Below are 27143 nucleotides of genomic sequence, written 5' to 3' on the forward strand. Positions count from 1 at the left end.
GCAGACTGGCCGCCTGCTTCAGGGTCACAAACAAAGTCTGTGTGACTGTATGGCGTGAGGGTGGGGAGGATGTGGCAGAGGGTATAGGGGTGGGGCTACTCTTATGTTCTTATGTATCAGTTTCCAGAGTCTGCTTTCAAGCGCCAGATACTAGCTTAATCCCTAAAGCATACTCACTGTACTTACAAAACAAATCGCTTGCTGGCATTTTCACTTCTGTCACGACTCCACCTTTTCATACTTTTGAAAAGTAAGTTGTGTCCCCCAATTCAAAGGAATATGGGCCTGCAGACACAAAACAGCAATTAAAGCCTAAACCGACCTCAGTACAGAAATTCACATGAAATGATTCTTGGGAACTATGGTCTTGGTATCCATGCTCCTCCCCGCTGATCCCAGGAGGCCCAGCTCCAGAACACAGATTCCTCTCAACTGCTTCCAGGGCCCTACTTCTTTTTCATGCATATAGCACAAGAAAGGCAGCTCAAATTCAAAGTAGTGATTTTGCTAATGCATACTTTAGCTCTTTTTGAAATTTGCACAATATGCCCAATTACACGACTTCCTGGGCCACCCTAAATCTTTGTTAATACAACTAGGATTCCAGTCCCAATTCCGGTTCCCGTCTCCTATCCAATTACAAACAGCTCCTTTACTAAGATACACTAATAGATTTAGTGCACACTGATTAGCATGAGCTAAATGCAGCGCAGTCCGTTGTATACCTGTGGGCTGTATGGCACTTATGCACACTAATTCATTAGCATGCCTTAGTAACAAAAAAAAACCTTAAATCTTTCTTTGCTTATCTTCACTTACTCTGTTGATTAGTTTTGATTTTCATCTCAGTCAGACTGACTGCCAATTCTGGCTGTGGAAGTGGAGGAGTGGCCTAATGGTTAGTGCAGCGGTTGCAGACCTGGGGAACTAGGTTCAATTCCCGCCGCAGCTCATGTGATCCTGGGTAAGTCACCTAGCCCTCCACTGCCCCAAGTACAATATAATACTAGATTGTGAGCTCATTAGGGACAGTACCAGTACCTGAAAAAGAAAATTGTAAATCACTTTGGTGTAAATAAATTCTTGCTTGTCTGGACTCATTGGCTTGTATATTTATTTATATTTCTATGCACCCAATTCACGTCGTTCATTTGTGTAATAACTGAGATCTAGCACTAGGTGTGGCATTCTCTCCTTATCTGTGTACAGCACTGCCTTGTAAAGAACACTTTTTTTTCCTATAGGAATGGAATTATCTCTACTACTTTGTATATATAATCATATGTCTATGAGGGTTAACATCTCACCCAGGACTCTGATTTCGATGGGCTCACAGCCGTTCAGCTCTGTCATTCCTTTGATTTCAGAAAAGGTCACAAATTCACCATCCAAAAATCCATGTTTGTGTGAACCGCAGGTAACCACTCCAGGACATCCCTGAGAGAGAAGGCAGCAGGTGAAGACAGTACAAGGAGAAGTCAGCTGAGGTCTCTACAGGGGATGGCCAGATGAGTGAGAAATGACTGTGTTTTGGAGAAGGTTTTGATTTCTGTTCTGGCTTATTCATGGAATTCAGTGCAAAATGTTCGTGCTCCTCTACAACTCCAGGAGATAAGTGATGCCAGCAAATGCCAAGGAATAGGATCACATGGCTTCTTGGCTTCCTCAGTGCTCTGATCTCCTCCCATGATCTAACTCTCTGTACCAGAGTCTAATCCCAAATCTAACTCTACTTATTCTACTCACCACCTACATGTCCCAAAACTAACTTAAAATTTAATTATCTGATTCCCCACTACACCGCTGGTAACATGAATCAATCAATAGTGTAAACCAGGTTTCTGGAACTTTCTTAAAGAACTTAGTTAGAGATTATAAATAGAATGTTTCATATACAATTAAATTGATAATCAAAATATAAAAACATTTTGTGTGAAAAGGAGAAATTCTCAGAGTTAGAACTCACCCAAGCGGAGTGCCACCCTAGGGTTAAAGGCTATTCCTAGAGAATGGACACGTTTCTCTATCATTGAAAATCTTCCATGTGTTCGTATGAACAACAGTGAGCAAACTTCAGTGCTCCCAATCCAAATAAAGTGACTGTCACAACAAATAATTTGTTATATCCTCATTTGTAAGGACTACTCACACATACATGCACTCTCACTAATGTTCATTTCATACATGTATCACAGTTATATTACTTAATATCTAAAAGATAAAGTAAAATGTTAATTTATGATGGTAACTTATGTCACGTAGAGGGGCATAATCGAAAGGCGGCCAGCCATCTCCGGCGCCGCAAGCGGGCGGAGCAGTGGCGTAGCCAAGGGTGGGCTTGGGTGGTCCCAGGGCCACCCACCTTGAGCTCAGCCACCAGTAGCAGCACACCTATGATGTGGCTGGCAGAGATTCTGAAGCTGAAAACTCCCAACAACTGTCCCTCCTGCATACCAAATAAATAGCAGATCTTCGTCTGCAGGAAGCAGCGACTGATACATACTGCTCACACCGGCCCCAAAGCCTTTCCCTCTGACTTATTCCCACCTATGCAGAAACAGGAAGCTGCATCAGTGGGATGTGGGGCCAACATGAGTACTGTGTATTAGTTGCTGCTTACTGCCAGTGAAAATTTGCTATTTAAAAAGGTGTGCAGGAGAGGGGGATATTTGAGACCATATGGCATGCAGGCGAGAAAAGGAGAGACCAATCACCTGTGGGATGGGGTGGGGTTCTTCTGCCCACCATCTTGGGCCCAGGCCCATCCAAGATTGGGTGTCTGGCTACGCCCCTGGAGCGGAGCCAACCGTATTTTCGAAAAAGGATGGCCGGCCCATCTTTTTCTTCGCTATACGGTTGGGCCCGACCAAATGTCAGAGTTCGCCGGGGTTGAGATGGGCCGGCCTCAGTTTTTGGCCATAATGGAAAAAAATGCTGGCGATCTCAAACCTGGCGAAATCCAAGGCATTTGGGTCGTGGGAGGAGCCAGCATTTATAGTGCACTGCCCCCCTGACATTCCAGGACACCAACCGCGGCACCCTAGGGGGGCACTTCTAAAAATAAATTTAAAAAATAGCTCCAGGTGCATAGCTCCCTTCCCTTGGTTGTTTAGCCCCCCAAACCCTCCCCCAAACCCACTCCTCACAACTCTACACCATTACCTAGCCCTAAGGGGTGAAGGGGGGCACCTACATGTGGGTACAGTGGATTTTGGGTGGGTTTTCGAGGGCTCCCATTTACAACCACAAGTGGAACAGGTAGGGGTGGGTGGGCCTGGGTCCACCTATCTGAAGTGCACTGCACCCACTAAAAATTGCTCCAGGACTTGCATACTGCTGTCAGGGAGCTTGGGTATGACAGTTCAGGCTGGCATAGAGGCTGGCAAAAAAGGTTTTTTTTTGGTGGGGAGGGGGTTGGTGACCACTGGGGGAGTACGGGAGGTCATACCCGATTCCCTCCGGTGGTCATTTGGTCAGTTGGGGGCCCCTTTTTGAAGCTTGGTTGTGAAAAAAAGGGACCAAGTAAAGCCGGCGAAATTGCTCGTCAAGCCTGGCTTTATTTTTTCATTATCAGGCGAAGCCGGCCATCTCATGAGCACGCCCACCGTCCCACCCCGCCTGCCTTCACTACTTACCGACACGCTCCCTTGATGGTTCGCTGGCTCCGCGACGGAAAGCAGTTGAACCCCGCCACAATCGGCTTTCGATTATACCGATTTCGCCGGGTTCAGGAGATCGCCAGCCATCTCCCGATTTGTTTCGGAAGATGGCCGGCGATCAGTTTCGAAAATAAGCATGCTAGTCACTTTATTTGGATTGGGAGCACTAAAGTTTGTACAAACACATGGAAGATTTTCAATGATAGAGAAACTTATCCACTCTCTAGGAATAGCCTTTAACCTGGTGCAGTACACTTCTGACCTTTGACATCTGTACTAATATAAAGGAAGTCATTGCTCACTTCCGGTTTTTTTACTATAGAAGATCTTTTGATCATATGATGTCTCGATTTTGAGTGCAAATATTGCTTGGGAAGAAGCTGACCTGTTATATGCTTTTGCTTTGTTTGCTATTACAGCAACTGAAAGCCCCTGACGCAAGCCCTTGTGGGTGAAACACAGTCTGTGTCGGGCGATTATTTCTCCAATAAAGTCTTATTAATACCACCTAGTGATCTGCTCTTTTGTTTGCTTCCACATAGAAATTTAATTTAAATTGGGCATTCGTAATCCACTTAACGGGTTCAAGGTGGAGAAACATTGTAAGCTAGCAGGTTACATTCTAACGAACAACTACATTTAAATAATAGCATAACTTAATAACTTCATCAAACATAATAACCATTCATGAACATGTAATTACGTACAGGTGAGGTAGAATATTGAGATAGATAGGAGTATGCATGATTGAACGTGTAATACTGAGTACAATGAGGTTGAACTTAGTGGTAAATAGAGTTTAAGGAAGCTCATTTAGTCAGATGTTAATCTTGTTTCTACTGCTAATCATTCCATAGCTCCACACCTTTGCCTTGTAGGTAGTGTTGAAGGTTTGTTTCAACTAGCAGGTTGGGTCAGAGAGCGCACGGGAGCAGGGATAGCGGGATTCCCATAGGGATTCCCTCCAGGTCTGCGGGGATCCTGTGGGATGGACCCAGATCTTATGGGGTCCCTGCGAAAATGCACAGCGATCTGAGCTTTGCTTCTCCTCCCTCGAGCCGCAAGGTGCCCTCCTGGAACATACCTCAAGCCACCCTGGTGGTCTAGTGGATTCTTCAGGGCAGGAAAGATCCCTTGTCTTTCCTGTCCGCTGCCCCACTTGCTGCCACATTGCTTTTTTTAAATGGCTGCTGTTCCGATCTGAGGCAGGGATGGGTTAAGTACTTAAGTACTGTCATACTGGGACAAACCAAGGCCCATCAAGCCCAGCATCCTGTTTCCAACAGTGGCCAATCCTGGTCACAAATACCTGGCAAGATCCCAAAAAAATTACAAAACATTTTATCCTGCTTATCTCAGAGATAAGCAGTGGATTTTCCTAAGTCCATTTTAATAATGGTCTATGGACTTTCCTTTAGGAAGCCAGCCAAACCTTTTTAAAACCCTGCTAGCTAACCGCCTTTACCACATTCTCTGGCAATGAATTCCAGAGTTAATTACACGTTGAGTGAAGAAACATTTTCTCTGATTATTTTTAAATTTACTACTGTGTAGCTTCATTGCATGCCCCCTAGTCCTAGTATTTTTGGAAAGAATAAACAGATGCTTCACATCTACCCAATCCACTCCACTCATTATTTTACAGACCTCTATCATATCTCCTCTCAGCCATCTATTCTCCAAGCTGAAGAGCCTAGCCGCTTTAGCCTTTCCTCATAGGGAAGTCGTCCTATCCCCTTTATCATTTTCGTCACCCTTCTCTGCACCTTTTCTAATTCCACTATATCTTTTTGAGATGTTGTGACCAGAATTGAACACAATATTCTAGGTGCGGTCGCACCATGGAGCGATACAAAGGCATTATAACGTCCTCATTTTTGTTTTCCATCATTTCCTAATAATACCTTAGCCGCCAGCAGCACACTGAGCAGAAGGTTTCAACGTATCATCGACAACACCTAGATCCCTTTCTTGGGTTGGTGACTGCTAATGTGGAACCTGCATTATGTAGTTATAATTCAGGTTCCTCTTTCTCACATGCATCAACTTCCTCACATTAAACGTCATCTGCCATTTAGACGCACAGTCTCCCAGTCTCGAAAGGTCCTCTTGTAATTTTTCACAATCCTCTTGCGATTTAATACAACTTTGAATACTTTGTGTCATCAGCAAATTTAATTACCTCACTTATTACTCCCAACTCTAGGTCATTTATAAGTATGTTAAAAAGCAGCGGTCCCAGCAGAGACCCCTGGGAACCCAACTCTCTGTTTCTATCTTTAACCAGTTTTTAATCCACAATAGGACACTACTACTCCTATCCCATGACTATGCAATTTCCTCTGGAGTCTTTCATGAGGTACTCTGTCAAACGCCTTTGAAATCCAGATACACAATATCAAACCGGCTCAATCTTTATCCACATGTTTCTTCACCCCTTCAAAAAATGTAATAGATTGGTGAGGCAAGATTTCCCTTCACTAAATCCATGTTGGCTTTGCCTCATTAATCCATGCTTTGAATATGCTCTGTAATTTGTTCTTTATAATAGTCTCTATCATTTTGCCCGTATCGACATCAGGGCCTCACTGGTCTATAATTTCCCGGATCCACTCTGGCACATAAAAAAAAAAATCTGCATTACAATCAGGCTCATTTTCAAAGCACTTAGCCCCCAAAGTTCATAGAAACCTATGGAACTTAGCCTCCCAAGTGCTTTGAAAAATATGCCTCATTGGCCACCCTCCAATCTTCTGGTACCATGCTCGATTTTAGTGTTCAATTATTTTTATTGATAACAGGTTATTAACAGTATACAATTTAAATTGTGTCAGCATCCTGCTACCATCGTACATTTTCTGTGTTTCCAATCTTCCCAACTCACCCTTCCCTCCCCCTAAAGTATCCCTCTCCCACCCCCCCCCTCAGTCCAATTGGTATATACTCGTGAAACTTCATAATTTAACAAATAGCTCCTGGCAGCTGGTGTCAACGTATTCCAAAAGGGTGACCATACCAGCTGTAATTCTTCTCCAGCACTAGAGTTCATGTCTACAACTCCCATCCGCTCAACGAGCAACAAGCATATCATGTGCATTCTCCACTGTGATAGTGTGGGGTATTTGTAAGTCAACCATTCCTACAATATGATCTGTCGAGCCACCACTGCCTTATTATAAGTTTTTAAATCCTTTCGGAATCGGGTGTCCCAACTTTAACTGTCCAAAAAGCAGTGCAGGTTCATACCTCCACTTCCTTCTCCACAAAGTAGAAGTGTACCGCACCAGGTCTTTCCAAAACCCCAACACTCCACCACACGACCAAAACATGTGTCCCAGAGTTGCACCACTAAATCCACACTTCAAACATACTCCCCAAGGCGACAGTTTCATATGGAATGCCCTTCTCGGCAGTATGTACATCTGAGAGCAAATTTGCATTGTTGTTCCCAGTGTGCTGGCCCATGTAGATCTCCTCCGGATTGTTAATATATAAGACTTAATTACTTCAGCTGTTATAGTGTCACTGAGGTCCTGTTGCCACAGGACCTCCAATTTTGCATAGTCCTAATTCCAGCATTGTATCCTTATGTGCCTAGGATAGAAGGAAAGAGGCACTTTCTGTTGTGCCTTTAAGGAGAAGGCGGATGCGAGCTCATCCTTTACATCCTCGGACAAGGACTCCCATGGCAATGATGTCACATAATACCTTAGTTGAGCATAATGGAATACCTCTGCGCTTGACAACGCAAACTCAGTCTGTAAGTCCTGAAATCTTTTCATACGCCCTTCTTCAGTAACCACCTGTAACAGTTATTTATACTCTTTGAAAAATCAGTACATCTGCCCTGGGGGAAATGCTACATTACCACAGATTGGTAGAAATGGGGTTATTTTTGGAGAGAATTTGTGTAAACGACAAATCCACCTCCAGGTTGCCCTAGCTGTCTGCATAATTTGTGTTGCTTTCAATACATATGGTAAACGGGCCCCTGTGGCATGCAGGTAATTGCTAAAGTGTACCCCTGGGGACAATTTTAATTCTAATTCTGTATTAGTGTACTCCTGAGTTGACCTGAATCAGTCATTAATGTGTCTCTTGCCGCTTGCCACATTCAAAAATCTAACACTAATCAACCTCAGTCCCCCATATTCCACCGGTAACTGCAGTGTCTCTATAGAAAGGCGTGCTCTTTTGCCCCCCCCCCCAACACAGAAATCGTGTATCATAGAATTCAAATGTTTCTCATCAGCCCTTCTTAGAAATACAGGTATCGTCTGAAATACATATGGTCATCTAGGCACTATCATCATGTTATATAAATAATGCTATTCTACCCCCCAACAAATTGGTAAAGGGCCCCATGCCTGCAATCTCGTTTCTGTATCTTAATCAACCCGTGTATGTTATGCTCATACAGTTTATTGAGGTCTGATGTGATGTATACTCCCAAATACTTAATTTCTTCTTCTTTGCTCTTTGCAGCGGTATTTCTGTTCCTTGTTTATTTGAGTCTCAGGGCCCAGTGTGAGAGCATATGATTTATCTAGGGTTAATTTAAACCCTGAATGTTGCCCAAATTGGTCTATATTTCCTAATAGCACCTCTAATGAACGGTCTGGCTTAGTCAACACCAATAATAGGTCATCGGCATATGCTGGGACTTAGTTTTGTGGCCTGCCAATTTGACTCCCTCTATTTCTTTTGTTGCCATTAAGTTCTAAGCAGGGGTTCTATTGCTATTACAAATAGCAGGGGTGACAATGGGCATCTTTGTCTTGTGCCTTTACCTATAATAATTCTTCCTCTCTCATGCCATTAATGATCACACTTGCCCAAGGATTACAATAAAGGGCCTCCCACTACCCGCACAAACCATTCCCGTATACCCATACTGGTTAATGTTCGAAATAGATAATCCCAGTGCACCTGATCGAACGTCTAGGCTAACCACCATTGCCAGCTCTCCTCCCCTCTGCAGGACGCCATTGCCATTAATACACGCCTAACGTTATGTGTCGCCTGCCTACGTCTCACAAACCCTGCCTGCTCTGAGCCTATTAAGTTGGGAAGCCACTGGGCTAATCGCACAGCCAGCACTTTTGCCAGTAGTTTTGCGTCTAGATTTAAAGGGATATTGGTCTATAGGAGTAAACTTTCTCCGCTGGTTTGCCGGGCTTTGGTATTAGAGTTACAAACTACCTCACCAACTCACCCAACCACTACAGTCCACCTATATCTTGCCTAACACATTCCTTCTCTCTTCCCTCACCTAACTCTTGGTACTTTACTAATTGTATCTGATATCATGGAATGATTATGTCATAACCAACTCTGTAAGCCACATTGAGCCTGCAAATAGGTGGGAAAAATGTGGGATAAAAATGCAATAAATAAATAAATGTTGGGGAAATGTTCTGTATCTATTACCTTCTCATGATATTCTAATAGGGATGCCAAAGCTTCTGGGGGCAGCATTTTATAGTATTCACCGGTGAATCCATCTGGTCCGAGGGTGGAATGTTGTTTTAGGGACTTCACCGCACGTTGTAGCTCTATTACTGTTAGTGGACCATTTAGAAATTCCAACCCTGCTTGAGGCAATTGTGCTAGGCCTGTGCGTTTTAAAGTATTCGGATAATTGACTTCCCACGGGCCCTGTTCTACTGTGTATAAATTAGAGACGTATTCTGTGAACATCTTCCCTATTTCTCTCCTATCCATAATGATGTTCCCTCGGTTATCCTTCAATGCCCGCCACTGTCCTGGATCCCCCCTAGTTTTAATTATTTTTGCCAAGATCCGCCCAGGACGGTTGTCAAATCTCTGCAACTTGTATTTATAGTACAATGTTGATTTAGCCTGCTGATCATGTAGTAATGTGTTGAGTGTTATCTGTGTAGCCTTTAACTTCTCTAGTGAGTCTTGCGTGGATTGCTGTATATATGCCCGCTTGGCCTTCTTCATCTGTTCTTCTAAGTATAGAATTCCCTTTGCCCTTTTCTTCCTCCTTAGAGGAACGCTATTATGTCTCCTCGTATGACCGCCTTCGAGGCGTCCCAAAATAATACGGGCTGCGCTTGCGCATGTTCGTCATTATTAAGAGCATATTCTTTCCACTTATCAGATATATATTTTTGAAATTGGGGGTCAGAACTCAAATATGTTGGAAACCTCCACCCCCTTCCCCCATCTCATCCACTGGTATTGTTATATCTACAATAAAACTGCACTCTGACAACTCAAGCATCTATAACCGAGTGGATTGTTCATACAGCCTGAACATTTGGAAAAAGCTGTTTTGTGGATTACAGTTTGTGCACATGATATAGCGGTGTGAGTTGTTATAAGACCACACTGATAAGATGAACCAATAATAATGAGTAATTGTTATTGTTGAATTCTAAAACAATAATGGAGTATGTTTAATCATGTGTTTATTATGATATAGATCCACAAGGGGGTTGAATAAGATCATAAAAGTATTAGATAAAAATAGATGAATGAAAGCTTGTATGGATGTGCTGAGGCAGGGGGCGCAGTGTCTGAGTATTTTATGTTGTTTGAGTTGTCAGAGTGCAGTTTTATTGGACATATAGGATAGCACTCTGTGCATAAGATTTGTTCCCCTGGTTATTAAGGATTGTTATATCTACCCAGACTAAATGTATGGTCTGAAATTTCTTCAGGGCCATCGTTACTTCTTTTGCCAGGGAAACAGAGTGCTCCATTAATATATAATCTAGCCTAGCAAGCGTACCATGTGCTCTAGATTGATGGGTATAATCTCTTCCCCAGGCTGCAGTGTTCTCCATACATCAATTAAATTAAGTGTTTGAGAAAATGTTTGAAATTCTTTCGCTCTTTGTCCCATATAATGTGGTGATGTGGGGCTAGTGCAATCCATTTCAGGTCCGCAACCATATTAAGGTCTCCTAAAATTAATAACTGCTTAGTCTTATATTTAAGGCATTTCCATGCTATTGCTTTATAAAATTTTGGATCGTATGTGTTGGGCCCATAAATCTCCACCAACAAAAACTCTACCCCCTGCAACCAAATATGAAGAATTATATAATTCCCTTGCTCCCCTTTGCTAACAACCTAGCTTTATAATTTAATCCTTTTCTAAAAGCACCGCTACCCCTCCCTTCCTTCCTTGCGAAGCTGCTACATAACTTCCCCCACCCAGGACCTCTGCAATTTCGCATGCTACGCGTCTGTTAGCCGCATCTCTTGTAAACACGCTATATCGGCTTTATGCCTCTTAAGGGCCATTAGGATTTTGGTTCTCTTCATGGGAGAGTTTATGCCCCCCCCCCCTTCCACGTTCCAAGTAACTATTCTCGCTGGTATGTTACTGTCTGGTTGTTGTTATTGAGACTACCTTTTACATTTACCTTTCTTCCCTCTCTTTCATTCAGTTCATCTATGTCTCCTTGCACTCTATTCATTCTATATACACAGGTCTTCCCCTCTATTCCCTTATTAAACCCTTGCAGCCTTCCTATTGCATACCTACTATAATACTGCGTCTCTAGATGGACTCTCCGCCCACCCCCCCTTCCTTCCAGCTTACCAGGAGTCCTGGGGATGGTAATCAGGTCTCGTTATGTGCTAGGGACCTGCAATCCTTACAGTAAAACGTTCCGTTCACCTACATCTTGAACTCAATCATAAACACAAACCTGTAGCATTCCTACCGGTCTCATAACAGTTATTCTGCTTCTATCAGTTTCTGCTCCAATAGAGCTCCTTTTGCTGCTGCGGGTGTCTGAAACGTTTGCCAAGTATCTTTAATTAGTATTCTCAACTGAGCAGAATATTGTAAAGCAAAACGCACTTTCTTGTTTATGAGAGCCGTGCAAAGTGGATGGAACTTTCTCCGTTGTTCTTGGGTTGCTGGTGAGAAGTCTTGAAATATCAGTATGTTTCGCCCTTCCTATTTTAACTGAGTTCTCTTCATTTTAAATCCTTGCATGATCTCAATCTTGTGCCGCTAATTCAAAATTTTGGCTATTACCACCCTTGGTTTATTCTGTTCACTAGTTTTCCTCCCGATCCAATGCGCTCGCTCTACTATCACTTGGCCCATGGAATCGGTAAGTGCTAGCTCCTTCGTCAGCCAATTTTCCAGCCAAGTTTCTAGATTTCGGTCTGGAAGTGTCTCCGAGAGTCCAACAATACAGATGTTTCTCCGTGACCGGTTTTCAAGTTCTTCTAACTTGTTCGCTTGATCTTTCATACACTTCGTTAGGTGTTCTATGTCTGGGCCGAATCCACGTGTGTCATCTTCCAAGGCCGAGACCCTCATCTCTAAATCCCCGGTCTGGATGCTCAGTCCTTCCAAATTTGTTTGGAAAGTGTCTAGTTTTTTGTCTAGTGTTGACCATCTCGGTTCCAGGGCTTTTTCTATTGCTGTTACCAACTGACCCAGCTGCATATCTGAAAAAGCTGACACCGACACTGCGGGTTCTTCCACCATCTTGCCTTCTCCTCTGCCAGTCTTATTTTTCTCTTTTTTTGCAGTTTTAGCTGCCATGCCGACTGGAGACTTATGTAAATATTTGTCCATGAAAGTATTGCCTCCTCTCTGTAATTGCTGGTGAACTTTTTACCACCAAATTTGAGCATAATTGGAAGCAGGATCCCGGAGCTTTAGGAATACCCTCTGCTCCTCTCACAGCATAATGTGACCCTCCACCATGCTCGATTTTAAAAATAAATTGCATATTACTAACAATAGTTCCACAAGTTCATTTATCAATTCTATCAGTACTCTGGGATGAATACCATCCGGTCTAGGAGATTTGCTACTCTTCAATTTGTCAAATTGCCCCATTACATCCTCCAGGTTTATAGAGATTTCACTCCATTTCTCTGACTCATCAGCTTTGAATACCATTTCAGGCACCGGTATCTCTCTCAAATGTTCCTCGGTGAACACCGAAGCAAAGAATTAATTTAATCTCTCCGCTATGGCTTTGTCTTCCTTGATTGCCCCCTTTATCCCTCGGTCATCTAGCGGGTCCAACCGATTTTTTGCCGGCTTCCTGATTTTAATATACCTAAAAAAAATTTTACTATGTGTTTTTGCCTCCAAAGCAATCTTTTTTTCAAAGTCCCTCTTTGCTTTTGACTTGACATTCCTTACGCTGTTTCTTATTATTATTATCTTCTTCCATTTTCTGAAGGATTTTCTTTTAGCTCTAATAGCTTTCTTCACCTCACTTTTTAACCATGCCTACTGTCATTTGGTCTTCCGTCTTCCTTTTTTAATATGCGGAATGTATTTGGCCTGGGCTTCCAGGATGGTGTTTTTGAACAGCATCCACGCCTGATGTAAATTTTTTGACCTTTGCAGCCACTCCTCTAAGTTTTCTTTTTCACCATTCTTCTCATTTTATCATAGTCTCCTTTTTGAAAGTTAAATGCTAACATATTGGATTTACTGCGTATACATATTCCAAAGCTAATATCAAATCTGATCATATTATGATCATTATTTATCAAGCGGCCCCAGCACCATTACCTCCCGCACCAGATCATGTGCTCCACTAAGGACTAGGTCTAGAATTTTTCCTTCTCCTGTCGGCTCCTGTACCAGCTGCTCCATAAAGCAGTCCTTGATTTTGTCAAAGAATTTTACCTTCCTAGCATGTCCTGATGTTACATTTACTCAGTCAATATCGGAGTAATTGAAATCACCCATTATTATTGTGTTGTCCAGTTTGTTAGCGTCCCTAATTTCCAACATTTCTACATCTGTTCATCCTGGCCAGGCGGACTGTAGTACACTCTTCCTTTTCCTCTTTACACATGGAATTTCAATCCATAGGGATTCCAAGATGTTTTGTTTCCTGCAGAATTTTCAATCTATTTGATTCAAGGTCCTCCTTAACATACAGTGCTACCCCTCCACGAATTCAAGCCACCCTATCAGTATGATATAATCTGTACCCCAGTTTGACAGTGTCCCACTGGTTATTCTCCTTCCACCAGGTCTCAGAGATGCCTATTATATCTCATTTTTCATTTAGTGCAATATATTCTAACTCTCCCATCTTATTTCCTAGGCTTCTGGCATTAGCATATAGACATTTCAAACTATGTTTGTTGTTCCTATTTAGCTTCCCCATGGGGAACTCTCTAGTTGGGTATAAGGTATGATAAGCTTTATGTCCTTAAGAGATCTGAGAGGCCTCCTGGGCTGGTAAACATTTACAGATTTTTGTATGTATCCTGGTGATAAGCCGTAAGGACCTTTGAAAATTAAGGTCAGTACCTTGAATTCGATTCTTGCTTTGCAGGGAAGCCAATGAAGTTTCTTGAGGAAAGGAGTGGCGTGATTAGTCCATTGACCTCCTCTGATTAGTTTGGCCACTGCATTTTGTACAAGCTGAAGTTTTCTGATTAGTTTGTCCTGAAGTTCTAGATATGCTGTCCTGCAGTAGCCCACTGTAGATAGTACCAGTGCTCACACAATGATTTGGAAATGCTTCACTTCAGTAAATATTTAACATATCTGAAATGTTTTAGTTTGTACAAGTATTTGCGAACTACGTTATTTATTTGCATTGCCATAGTGTAAGTCCAGATAGATTCCTAAAAGTTTTATCTCTAACTTAATGGTTATCGAGAAGCTTGCTAGCTTGGGTAATACATTGGGAGGGTCTAATGAGTCATTTCCAATCCAGAGGATGTTGGTTTTGTCTGGATTGATCTTTAGATTTAATGAACAAAACCAGTTGAACAGTGAAGACCTTGTTCATTAGGGCGTGTACTGTAGTTTTTTTCTGCCATGGGAATAAGAGTATAATGTCATCAGATTATGAGAAATATTTAATCCCATACAAATTCAGTATGACCCCTAGGTCTTTGAGGTAGAAGTTAAAGCAGGATTGGGGATGGTGGGGAGCCCTGTGGGACACCACATTTTATGGGCCAAGAGCATGCGCGTGATTGTTGCCATTTGTATGAATTGATCTATGTTGTAGGAATCCTGAGAACCAAACCAGAACTACTCCCATAATGCCTACTTCCGCTAGCATTTTCAGTAGGAGCTGGTGATTCACCAGGTCAATGCAGCTGATAGGTCCAACTGCATAACAAAGATTTGTTGGCTTTTATTCATTAGTGACCAGCATCCCGAGAATAGTTCTGCTATTACTGTTTCTGTGCTCTAGAGGGGTTTGAATCCAGATTGCATGGGATCTTGGAATTGGGTGGCTACTATTGCTTCCATGATTTTTGTTAGTGTTGGGATGTTGGCCACAGGGTGGTAGTTCTTAAGGAACGATTTGTTGAGAGATTCACCTTTTAGGAAGGGTGTGAAGATGATTTCACCCACCTCCATGGGAAATTTCCCTTCTATTACTAAGGTTTCTTTCAGCTTTCTGGCGTGATCCACTATGGATTGCAGGGAGGGGGGATCCAATAAGCAGTTGATTTTTCCAAATCCATCTTAATAATGACTTATGGACTTTTCTTTTAGGAAACTATGCAAAACCTTTTTAAACCCTGCTAAACTAACTGCTTTTCATCCAAAGACAAGATAAAACCAAAGAACTTCCACACAAAAATGTAAGCAAACCAAAGCAAGAATGGAAGAAGACAAATGACAAGATGACTAAATATTACAAAAAAGTTCCTTTAATGGCTAAAGAACATGTAGATACAAGTCCAGACAGAGAAACTGAAAACAGGCTGTGTTTTGGCTGGACAGCCTGAGGAAAGGGGGAGTAGGAGGAGTAGGCTCTTGAACAACACCAGTAGGCGACGTAGATAGGAACAATCTCTTTATTTAAATATACACTCGACTCAACTCAGCCGTGTTTCGGCGCTACAGACGCCTTCTTCAGGAGTCTTGTGATATATAAATATACGAATATTAAGCTCAAAGAGAATGAAAGCAAGGCTTCTGCTACAATTGTAATCCACTGCCGATGCAGGAAAAAAGCTCAGCGTATTCAATTGCACTTCTGGACAGCCTTCATCAGGAGAATCTGTCGAGACTCCACAAAACAGAATTTAATCCAACTGAAAGTTTCAAATACTGCATTAAACTGTTGTATTTATATGAACCTACTGCAAACCAGCAGTTCAAACCGGAATATCTGCATCAGTACACAGACTGTGTTTTTACCACATTCTCTGCTAACGAATTCCAAAGTTTAATTACACATTGAGTGAAGAAATATTTTCTCCAATTTGTTTTAAATTTACTATTTAGTAGCTTAATTGCGTGCCCCTAGTCCTAGTATTTTTGGAAAGTGTAAACAAGTGATTCACATCTACTCGTTCTGCTCCACTCAGTATTTTATAGACCTCTATCATACCTCCCCCTCAGCCATCTCTTCTAAGCTGAAGAGCCCTAGGTGCTTTAGCCTTTCCTCATAAGGAAGTCGTTCCATCTCCTTTATCATTTTTGTCATCCTTCTCTGTACTTTTCTAATTCCATTATATCTTTTTGAGATGCGGTGACCAGAATTTTATATAGTATTCGAAGTGCGATCACACCATGGAGTGATACAAAAGCATTTTAACATTCTCATTTTTGTGTTCCATTCCTTACTCCCCCAGTAGTCACTGACCCCCTCCAAAAGACGTAAAAGAAACAGTACATACCAACCTCTATGACAGCCTCAGATGTTAGACCTCTTTATAGCATGGAATGGTCCTTGCTGCAGTCCTGAACAAAATTTATTCCCATTTAGATAAACATCAGATCGCCCTTGCTGTCTCACTGGATCTATCTGCTCTATTTATCTGATTAATCACACTCTTTTTGTTATCCCGTCTATCTTCTGTAGATATCACTGGTTGTGTACCACCTTGGTTTTCTTCTTTTCTCTCTGATCGTTCTTAAAAAGTCTTTACTATATCTTCTAATGCTAGGCAGCAGCCATTATCCTGCGGTGTTCCATAGAGTCCAGTTCTTTCCCCACTACTTTTTAATTTGTTCCTAAGTCCTCTTGCAACTCTTAATCAATCTATGGGCATTTCATTTCACTTCTATGCTGACATATTCCTGTTGTTTCCCGTTAATCCTTTTTCACCTGTTCTAGGTCTTCTGCAACATCGCCTTTCTCCTATCTCGAATTGGCTTATGGAACATAAACTGGTTTTAAATAAAGAATAAACTGTTGCCTGCTGGTTTTTAGGTGGCGCTTCCATTCCTTCTATTCCTCTTGATCTTCTTGCTACTACTGTTAAACCAGTAACCACTTTTTGTTACCTTAGTTTAACTCTTGATTCCCACCTGACCTTTGCTCCTCAGATTTTGAACCTTTGTAAAGTTGGTTTTTGATTCTTCGCCAATTATGTACCATCCGCTGCTATTTTGATCAACCTATGTTCCGTACTTTATTCTCTCTCTTGTTACCACCAGACTTGATTATTGCAATATTGTATACCTTGGTTGTTCTCAATCTAATCTTTACAAACTTCAAACTATTCAAAATACAGCTATTAAACTAATTTGTCACACCCACAAATTTGATCATGTTTCCCCTTTGTTTATCTTGCTGGGCAGACTGGATGGACCGTACAGGTCTTTATCTGCCGTCATTTACTATGTTACTATGAAAGCTATATCGGTTACCTATTAAACGATGCAATTAAATATAAACTCCTCACTCTTACTTTCTCTGCTTTAAGGTGTGGATCCCCTATTTGGCATCTTTTGACAATACCTTACTCTCCGGCTAGATCTCTTCATTCTTTGAATGATCACTGCCTTGTTCTTCCCAGTCCCAAAGTAGCACAGCTCGAGTTCACACGTCACCATGCTTTTTTTCTTTATGGACCCCTCACTGTTGGAATTCTCTCCTTCTTTCTATGTGTTCTGAATCCTCTTGAGAAATTTAAAGTAACTTTAAAAACCTGGTTATTCAATGAAGCTTTTCATTTGAATACCTAGTTATCGAAGACACTTGTGGTTGGTTATCACCTGTTCCTTCCCCTTACTACTACTTTGTCCCACCTTCCATTCTAGTTATTCCCTCCCCCCCCCCCCCCCCCCCCCCCCCCCCGATTTGTTGGTTTCCTTTAGACCTTTGTCTCTTTGTTTGACTACTTGGTTTCTTTTCTATCGATTCATTTTAGTTCCTTTCCTCTTTTAAAGTTTATATTTTTAGATTTGTAAACAGCCCAGATCTGCCAGTCAGCTATAGTGGTATACAAAGCTGTAATAAAGAAACATATAGGTGACACCTGCAGCCATAGGATCTATTGTAGTGGTGTACAGTGGAATATAGTAGGGTTTTGGAGGGCTCGATTTACATTATAAGGGAGCAATGGTGAGAGGTACCTGGGAGCTTTAATGTGAAGTCCACCACAGTGCCTCCTAGGGTGCCCCACTGCTCTGCTGGGATGTTTGTGTGGCCAGTCTACTAAGAGAGCTGGCTCCTCCTCCATCCCAATGGCTTGATTTTGTTTGTTTTTCACTTGCTTTTTTCCCCAAAAATGGACCAAAAAAATAAACGCATAGAGCACAAAAACATCTAGCAAGTGGCCATTTTTGAAAAAAAGATATAGTGATTTTCGAAATAGCAAAATATCTTATTTGTTATTCAGATTCTGGACATTTTGATCAAAACATCCAAAGTTTAACTTAGAAATCATATCGAAAATGCCCCTCTGTATGCAACTGTAATAACTATTGAAAAACACAATATTTGTATTTAGGTTAAAATGTTTCATCAATTTTGCTTTATTTTTGTATAAAACACATGTGCTTTTTATTGGTCACTTTATATAATATCTTGTTTCTAAGGTTGAACTGTATTATCAATTGTATACAAACATATGATATTCATGTATAACATCCCAACATTGTGAGTTTATATCAATTTTATTTTATTTCTATGTTTGTTTTATCATTTGTAATATGATTTTTTTGTATGCTTATAGATACATTGACTCCTGAAGCAGGCACTGAATTGCCAAAACATGGCTCCTTGTCAAGTCTTATTTACACTGACCTCTCAATAAACTTTTGTATTTTCAATTTTGGGGTTTTCCTTTTTCTTATTATCGGAAGCCCATTGGTCTTTTTCTACTTTGGAGCATATGCTTGTAATAGATTTCCTAAGTTGGTTAAGTCCTGCACTCCCTGACCAAATCCATGCTTAAAAGAAAAAAACAACACTTTGAGACTGTTTTTCAGTCTTATGCGCCATGGTTGTCCCTGATCAGAGCCTCATTCATTTTCACAATTTTTTTCCTATATTCTATAATAAATAAATGCTCTGAAGCCTCTTGTTTGTCTCAGAAATATGTCTTTGCTCAGATGTGGGTCAATATTCAAAAGCATTTGTCTGGAAAATAGCACCTATGTGGATAAGTGCTGATCTGGATATTCAAAGACACAATCTGACAGTGCCACTGGTGGGGTGGAGTATGGGCAAACAAACAGGAGGAGGAAAACCCTCACGTGCAACAAAAGCAATGGACAAGAAAGTGAGGACTGCGCAAAGAGGATCTCAGGAAGTCTTTAACAGCTAAAAAACGAACCCACACAGCCGTGTTTTGGCCCATAGGCCTGCATCAGGGGTCTATTGGATCTCTTGTGTTGTGGCTGATAGCTTAACCAAGAGGGATATAGCTGTCTGAGTTCTGTAGATGAAAAGTGCTCCGAGCTACAGAACACAGTATGCAGCAAAACTCATCTGTGACCACTGGAGTGTGGGCAAAGACAGAGAGGTCCCAAAACTTATCCGGATAGTGGCAATATTCAGTCTGCTATCTGGAAAGAATAGATAGAAGGCTGTCTTAAGTTATCCCAATAGCAGACTGAATACTGCCACATTTCAGATACCTATCCAGATTTCACTATCTGGACAGTGACATTGAATATCTGGATTTTTTTTTAAAACCACAATAGCCAGCATTAAAAAAAAAAAAAAGAAGAAGCTGTTTGCAGTGGTTGAATATTGGCCCAAAGGTTAGCTCCACTGAGCAGATATTCTTTCTTCTTATGTACACCCATACAGCACTACATATGTCTATCAGTGCTACAGAAAAAAGTAGAAACAGAAAGAGAGGTCCTGAGCCCCAAGACATACGAGGGATTAGGCAACGTACCTGTGAGATATGGTGGACCATGGCAGAAACCGGTTCTTCTCCATTAGGATCAGACACCAAGAAATTAATTCCAAAGTCACAAAACAGTTGTCTAATAAATTCAAAACAGAACAAGAAAGTGGTATTTTACAGCAGAAATGTCACCTTAGGGGGCTTTCAAGCAGCTATTGAATTAAAACCCTTGACACAGAGCATATTATTGTCACGTTTTATCCAGTCAATCATCCTAAATCCAGGTTAACTAAATCGTGAAAAGAGCAAAAAGGCAAGCACCGCAGAACTGAGCTGACAGTACTAAACTAAAACAGTTTGAAAGTTTTAAAAGCTTCTCTGGGAAATACTTTTTTACTGAAATGGTAGTGGATGCCTAGAATGCTGTCCCATTGGAGGTAGCAGGGATAAAACCTGTATGGAATACAAACTGCTGTGGAATAAACACAGAAGATCCCTGTACAGCAAGGAGGATGGAATCAAAGTATAGCGCATTGCCACTCATAGCAAACCTTACATGACTCTCTCAGAAAAAAAAAAAAAAAAGCATTGGGTAACCTGCATAGAGCAGCAGCTGTAACCCTAGTCACGTTACTGGGCAGACTGAAAAGACCATGTTAGTCTTTGCCTGCCATCATTTACTGTGCTATTATGAAATGAGAAATCAAATCAAACTAGGGCTTATAGACCGCTAAATTCCTCATCAGAGTTCAGTGCGGTTTATATCAATTAAGTGCTAGCTCCCTCTCTGCCTGCACTCCTGCATCATTCTCTGCAGTGCTTCCAGAAGAACATACAGTGGGACTGATAAGTTTATCTGCGACGTTTTCAGCATTACCCAGTGAAAGACCAGTTCCAAAGCCGGCACATACCCAAAAAGTCCCTTGGTGTTGGCACTGATGAATGGGATGTTATGGCTGTGGCAGAAGTCTCCAATGTGCAGCTGCTCCTCCAGTGAAGAGTCTGTCAGCACCACTACCTAAGGCACAGAGAAGGTTGGCATACTTAGCTTTCATGACACATCATCTCAGACAAACAAATCCATGTTTGGCTAACACATCACAGGGGTACTAAACAGTTCACCATCACTTCTTTGTGAGTAGCCAAGACTACTGTATCGCATTGTACCTAGGACTACTTGCATTGTAGATTATGTGAATTACAGATTGCGCAGAATGCTGCTGCATGTCTCAGCCAATGCACCTCGGTTTATCCTGTCTCTCCTATATTAAAAGAGTTGCACTGGCTACTGATTTATTTCAATTATTTGTAATCTGCACAATCTTTAAAATTCTCAGCAGAGCACAATATACATAATAGAGAAGACACATACCTGTAGCAGGTATTCTCAGAGGACAGCAGGCTGATTGTTCTCATGACTGGGTCGGCGTCCACGGTGGCCCAGGAACGGAAATCTTCCATAGCAACAAAAAAGGCTGCCAGAGCCTTCCAGCGTGCAGGGTGCACGCACCGCGCATGCGCAGCCATCTTCCCGCCCATCGCGTGACAGCCCCACTCAATTAGATAGAAAAGCAACAACAAGGAGAACGACAACTCCAAGAGGGGAGGTGGGCGGGTTTGTGAGAACAATCAGCCTGTTGTCCTTGGAAAATACCTGCTACAGGTATGTATCTTCGCTTTCTCCGAGGACAAGCAGGAAAAAATTGACTGGTTCAGATGGAACTCCGACACCACCTTCGGCAAGAACTTAGGGTGCGTGCGGAGGACTACTCTGTTGTGATGAAACTTGAGATAAGGAGCATGCACTACCAAGGCTTGAAGCTCACTGACTCTATGTCACGTCTGTGGCCGTGACCACCCTCAACCTTACCTTTTCTGGGGGTCAGCAGCTCTGCTGGCTTCTGTCTGTCTTTGTGTTAGTTTTGGCTCTGGCTTTGTGTGTTGATTACTCCACTAGACCTCACCTGTGTGGGCTCTGCCTCTCTAGGGAGCCAGCATCTAAGATGGCTGCCACCGGCTCTATGCCAGCTTCCAAGATGGCTCCTGCTTGTCTTTCCTGTGGGCTCACTTCCTATGTGTGTCAAGCCTCTCTTTGGGGTCAGTGTACTTCCGGCTTCTGCCTGCTGGTGGTGACTCATCAGTGAGAGCCTTCATAAGGAAGTGCTGTGCTTGCATTCAGGGCCTTTGCATGGTGTCATGCATAAAGGTCAGCAGGTTAGTGAGAGTTCTGTTGCGCTGCTACTAAGCCTGTCTCTGGGTTCCTACTCACCTGCTTTCTGTACCTGTAGACTGCTAGTCCTTCCGGGTGGGCTCTGCCTCTCTGTTTGAGCATTTGGGGACTGCTAGTCTTTCTAGTGCTTTCCTCAGTGTTTGTAGCCTCCGTCTTTGTTTGTTCTCAGCCTGGGTTTGGAGATACTCAGCTACAGCCTGGGGTTATTTCTCTGACTGTGTGTGGAGCTGCTGTAGCTTCAGCCCAAGACCCTTGGCCTATTATTCCTAGTTTGCTCTCTTTACCCTGAGCCCTGCTTTGCCCAGCCTCTATGTTTACCCTGAGCACTGCTTTGCCCAGCTTGTGTGTCAACCCTTAAGCCTGTTTCTGCCTAGCTAGTGTTATCCAGTTTCCCGCTCTGCCTAGCTAACGTATTTCCTGAGTCCTGTTTCTGCCTAGCTAGTGTTATCCGGTTTCCCGCTCTGCCTAGCTAACGTATATCCTGAGTATCCTGAACCCTGCTTGTATATCCTGAGTGTATATCCTGAATCCTGTTTCTGCCTAGCTACTGTTATCTGGTTTCCCGCAGGCAGCACCGCAGGCGGCACCGGAAGCGGAGACCTCACCACAGGTGAAGAGCCAGCTGCCGCTTCCATTGACGGTACGGAGGGTGCAAGCACCCCCGGTACCGGAACAGACTGACGCAGCAACCCTTCCAGAAGACCTGGAAGAATGGTTCAGATGTGCTCGTCCAGAGTTGCTGTCGAGGAAGGCTGCGGGATCGATGCAGGAATCTGAGGCAGAATCTGTAGAAGTTGAGGTGGTACCGGGCTGCCCGAAGACCGATACGTCTTGGATGGAGGGTGAGCGTTAATCCCGGCGTCGACGCTTTACGGGTGCCAAATCCTTCGACGCCCCGAAGCTCCCGGTACCGTGCTTAGAAGGAGACAGATGACGGTGCTTCTTAGCCTTCGCTCGATGCACGTCATCGATACTCCTCGGTACCGACAAGGAGGATGTGGAATCCACACGCCTCCTTGGGGTCGGGTCTGAGAGTGGTCGGTCCTGGGGGGCCTGCCCAGCAGGAGTCTTCGAGACAGGTGGAGACCCACTCGATGGCTCACTGCTCCCAGCGTCTGACGGTCTCCGGACAGCCATTACCTGCGCTCCTGAAGTTGATGCCATCCCCGGTGCTGACATCGACAACGCCAACCTCGGTACAGCTGTCGACGTCGAGGAACTGGATGAAGCTCCGAAAAGTCGGTCCCGAAGAGCTTGTCTCGATGCCTCTGTCCGCTTTTTCAAGCTAAGACACAACTTACATGCGTCTGGGCGATGGTCAGACCCAAGGCACTGAAGACACCATGCGTGGGGGTCAGTACCTGAGATCGTCCGGTTGCACCAAGTACACTTCTTGAAGCCGCTGGGAGTCCTCGATGACATGGATGGAAAAATAGCGGCGGCGAAATCAAAATTCTCGATTGTGCCAATAAAAAAGGCACAAAAATGAGAAAACGCGTATGCGTGGCCTAAGAGGGACACGACAAAAATGAAAGGAAATTTAAAGGGGCCAAACTAATAAATAAAGGAGTTTTTTTTTTTTTTAACTGTGTAGACAGGGTAAGAAATAAAGGAAGAGGGAGAGAAAAATATGCTGAAATAGACGGCGAAAATCGAAGGCTCTTTCATTGGGCTGAGGAGAGAGACTGACAAGCAGCCACTCTCTACCACGGAAAAAGAAAGAACTGGGCGGGAAGATGGCTGCGCATGCGCGGTGCGCGCACCCCGCACGTTGGAAGGCTCTGGCAAACTTTTTTGTTGCTATGGAAGATTTCTGTTCCTGGGCAGCTGTGGTCGCCAACCCAGTCGTGAGAACAAGCTTGTCCTCAGAGAATAAAATATAACACAGAGCCGGGATCAGATGGATTCCATATCAAATTTTATAAGCTTATGAGATATGAGGTGGTTCAACCACTGACCGATACATTTAATGCTCCTCTCGTTTCGGATCACTTACTGGGTAAGTTGAATATGGCCCATTTTGTTGTCAGGGAAAGACTCGTTGTTGCAGGATTCGCATCGGTCAATCTCCCTTTAAATGTGGAGACTAAATTCCTGGCAAAGGTTTTGGCCAACAGGATGGTGCACCTCTTTCCCACTGTCCTACATGAAGCTCAGGTGGGGTTCGTTAAGGGACGCTCTGTTGTTGGAAAGTGCGTAAAATTCTTGCTTCATTGGAACATCAGGAGTAGGCGGATCTACCTTCTCTATAAGTGAGTTTCAATGCAGAGAAAGCATTTGACATGGTTAACTGGGATATTTTGTTTTCAATTTTGCAGAAGTAGTTTTGGTGGATCGTTTCATTCGTTTTGTTAAACTTTTGTATACTGACCCCAGGGCAAGGGTAGTAGTTAATGGGTTTTCTTCTGAGGCTATCACTATTTTCCGCAGTACCATCAGGGTTTGATAGCTTTTTCCGTTATTATTTATACTAACTTTGGATCCTTTCATTCAGGCCATGTACACTAACCCAGAGATAAGAGGGGTGCATCTGGGAGCCCACTGTTTCAAACTTGCTGCCTTTGGAGATGACCTATTATTTCACCTACTGGATCCATACAACTCTCTGACTGCTTTGTTGGAGTGTTTTTCTGAATATGGTGATTTCGCTGGCTTTAAGCTTAATTTTCAGAAACTAGAGGCATTGTTCTCGGATGACATAGTTAGGCAGCTTTGGAGGGGAAATTTTCCTCTCAGATGGGCAACGGGCACATTCCGCTATCTTGGAATACAGCTGGGGATCAGTTTGGCTGTGATCTATCCTATGAGTATCCCTAAACTTCTGGAGGAGATGCGATACCAGTTGGAGGTTTTGTCCTTGATGGGAAAGATAATGGTTTTGTTTCCCAAATGACTTTACCTGCTTCAAACTCTTCCTCAGAGACTGCTGACAAAGGACCTTACTCGTCTGAATAGGTTGTTTTCCAGATTTTGTTGGGCGGGCACAAAAACTAAAATCCGACTTCACTGGCTGATGGGCACTTGGGCTATGGGAGTCTTGGGTTTCCCCAGCATTAGGCTTTATAATCAGGCTTATCTTTTACATCACCTTTTGCATCCTTGGGGCTGGACTGTGCTTCTCTGTCCCTTATGGGATGTCTGGAAATTTTTAATTGGTTTGTGGGGGGGGGGGGGGGTCTCGATGGTGACAGATCAATTGCCTCTACATGGCAATGTTGCTTTCCTTGTTAGATGGGAAGTTAAGGATGTGACCCTTTTGGAACATGTACTTACTCCGACAGGAGCCTTGAAAAAGTTGGATGACCTTATAGCTTTGGACTCTAGGGAATGGGGAGATTGCTTTGATTACTGTCAATAAAACACTATCATTCTAGTCTGCCACAGGTGACTTTGGGAGCACAGATGAGGGAGGGCCTAAGGGCTTTCTTTGCCTCTATATCTGAGGAGAAGCTGTCCATTGCTGGCTTTCATAGGGTCTCAGTGAGCGGATGAAGAGAAAGGATTACTGGTAACAAGATCTTGGGAGCTCCCTGCAAAATTTGGATCTGCTTTTGGCCTTAAAAAAAGATGCCAAAGATGGTGGTGACGAATGTCCTGCAGGAATCACATTTTTTGTGTTCTGCACAGGGCTTACATTTCCCAATTACAACTTTTTCATGCACAGGTCTGGGTTTCGATGGATGCTCCATCTTTCTGGAGCTGGAGGAATCAGGTACATGCCCTGGCTCTCTCAGAGGCTTGAGATGCCTCTTCTTCTCATAAACGCATGCAGAGACTTTTGCTTATTTGGGACTCCTAACATCAAGTTTTGTTACCATTAGGCCATAGTTTTTTGCTAAATAAACTACATTTATGAGGGGTCAGTAGAGAAAGTTTAGGGAGTCTGGGCTGGGGTGTCCTTGGAGGGGGTGGAGAGATATGGTTACTTCAGTTTGGGACCCCACTGTAATTTGGAGGCTCTCAGCAACTATAAGGAACCCAAATCTCTTGGACTCTGCATCTTGAGGGTTGTGATTTTGTTATAGTTTTAGTTTTCTACTCCTTCCTTGAATCAGCTATTCTATATATTCGGTGGGATGGGGTTTGGTGAGGTTGGGATTTCTAATTTGATGACAGTTTCCAATTTGATTTTATATTGCCTTGGAATGCTATTTTCACTTTTTGTAGATAAGCAGGCTCATTTTCAAAGCCTCCCAAAGTTCCATAGAAACCTATGGAACTTAGCCTCCCAAAGTGCTTTGAAAATATGCCTCATTGCCTGCTGAATATTTGTATTATGTCATCAATAAAAAAGATTGAAACATATACATGTATAACACATAACAAATAGACCATCATTTATTTATTTGTTACATTTGTATCTCACATTTTCCCACCTTTAGTAGTAAACATCTCTGATCATATTGTAAATCAGTTCCAATATCACATTTCAACTATTATAATTCAATTTGCTCCATAAAATTGTTGAAATAATAGCTTCCAGTTCCTTTTTTAAAATTCCTATGTTCTGAATTACTCTTATATATGTGAGAGAATTTCATAATTTAGGGCCAGTAATATATAAAATCAATGACTAGTATTTATTTATTTATTTATTATTTATTTGTTACATTTGTATCCCACATTTTCCCACCTATTTGCAGGCTCAATGTGGCTTACAATTTTTCCGACATGACTTGTGTCATTTCGGAATACTTCTCAAGCCTCACTGTGGGGCCCTTTTACAAAGTGCTGTAATTGTAATTCTCTTGTGTTAGGCTCTTCCTGAGCACCTGTCCCTGTTCCCTAGGTCTTGTGGGACTTTTCCTATCGGCTGCCCTCTTGTCCCTGTGTATGTGGGCTGTAGCCCACCCCATTTCTTTCTATTTTGGGGTTTAGAGTGTGTCTGCAGTATGGTTTTCTAAGGACTGTAAGCTAATTCTGCTGTACCTGGCACTCCTCCTTCAAGCTACTGTAAATAATCAGGTTTTTACCAGTTTAAAAGTACTGACTGCATTCACTCCCAGACAGAGCTGGATTTCTCCTAGCCCCTCCATGCATGCTAGAGGACGGAGACTAGTTGAGAACAGACTCCCAATCTACAAGCAGAGACTCTTGTGCACCACTACAAAAGTTATTTTCCTTTGTTTGAGTTTGCATTAAAGAAGATTTGGTTCAAGGGTTCTGAGTCTTCACAGTGATGTTCTATACTCTGGTTAACTGCATGCTAATCTCCC

The 27143-nt window shown here is 42.7% G+C and overlaps 1 protein-coding gene across 1 annotated transcript in view; it reads right to left on the reverse strand.

The window, feature by feature from the left end:
* Window positions 1-27143, reverse strand: part of UBA7 (ubiquitin like modifier activating enzyme 7) — a 411248-nt gene that overhangs the window by 332590 nt on the left and 51515 nt on the right. Inside the window, 4 exon segments of the mRNA XM_030206492.1 lie at window positions 203-285; window positions 1308-1437; window positions 19746-19836; window positions 20609-20715. Of these exon segments, the coding sequence (XP_030062352.1) occupies window positions 203-285; window positions 1308-1437; window positions 19746-19836; window positions 20609-20715 (411 nt within the window).

This window comes from Microcaecilia unicolor, chromosome 6, assembly GCF_901765095.1.
Source record: "Microcaecilia unicolor chromosome 6, aMicUni1.1, whole genome shotgun sequence".
Lineage (NCBI taxonomy): Eukaryota > Metazoa > Chordata > Amphibia > Gymnophiona > Siphonopidae > Microcaecilia > Microcaecilia unicolor.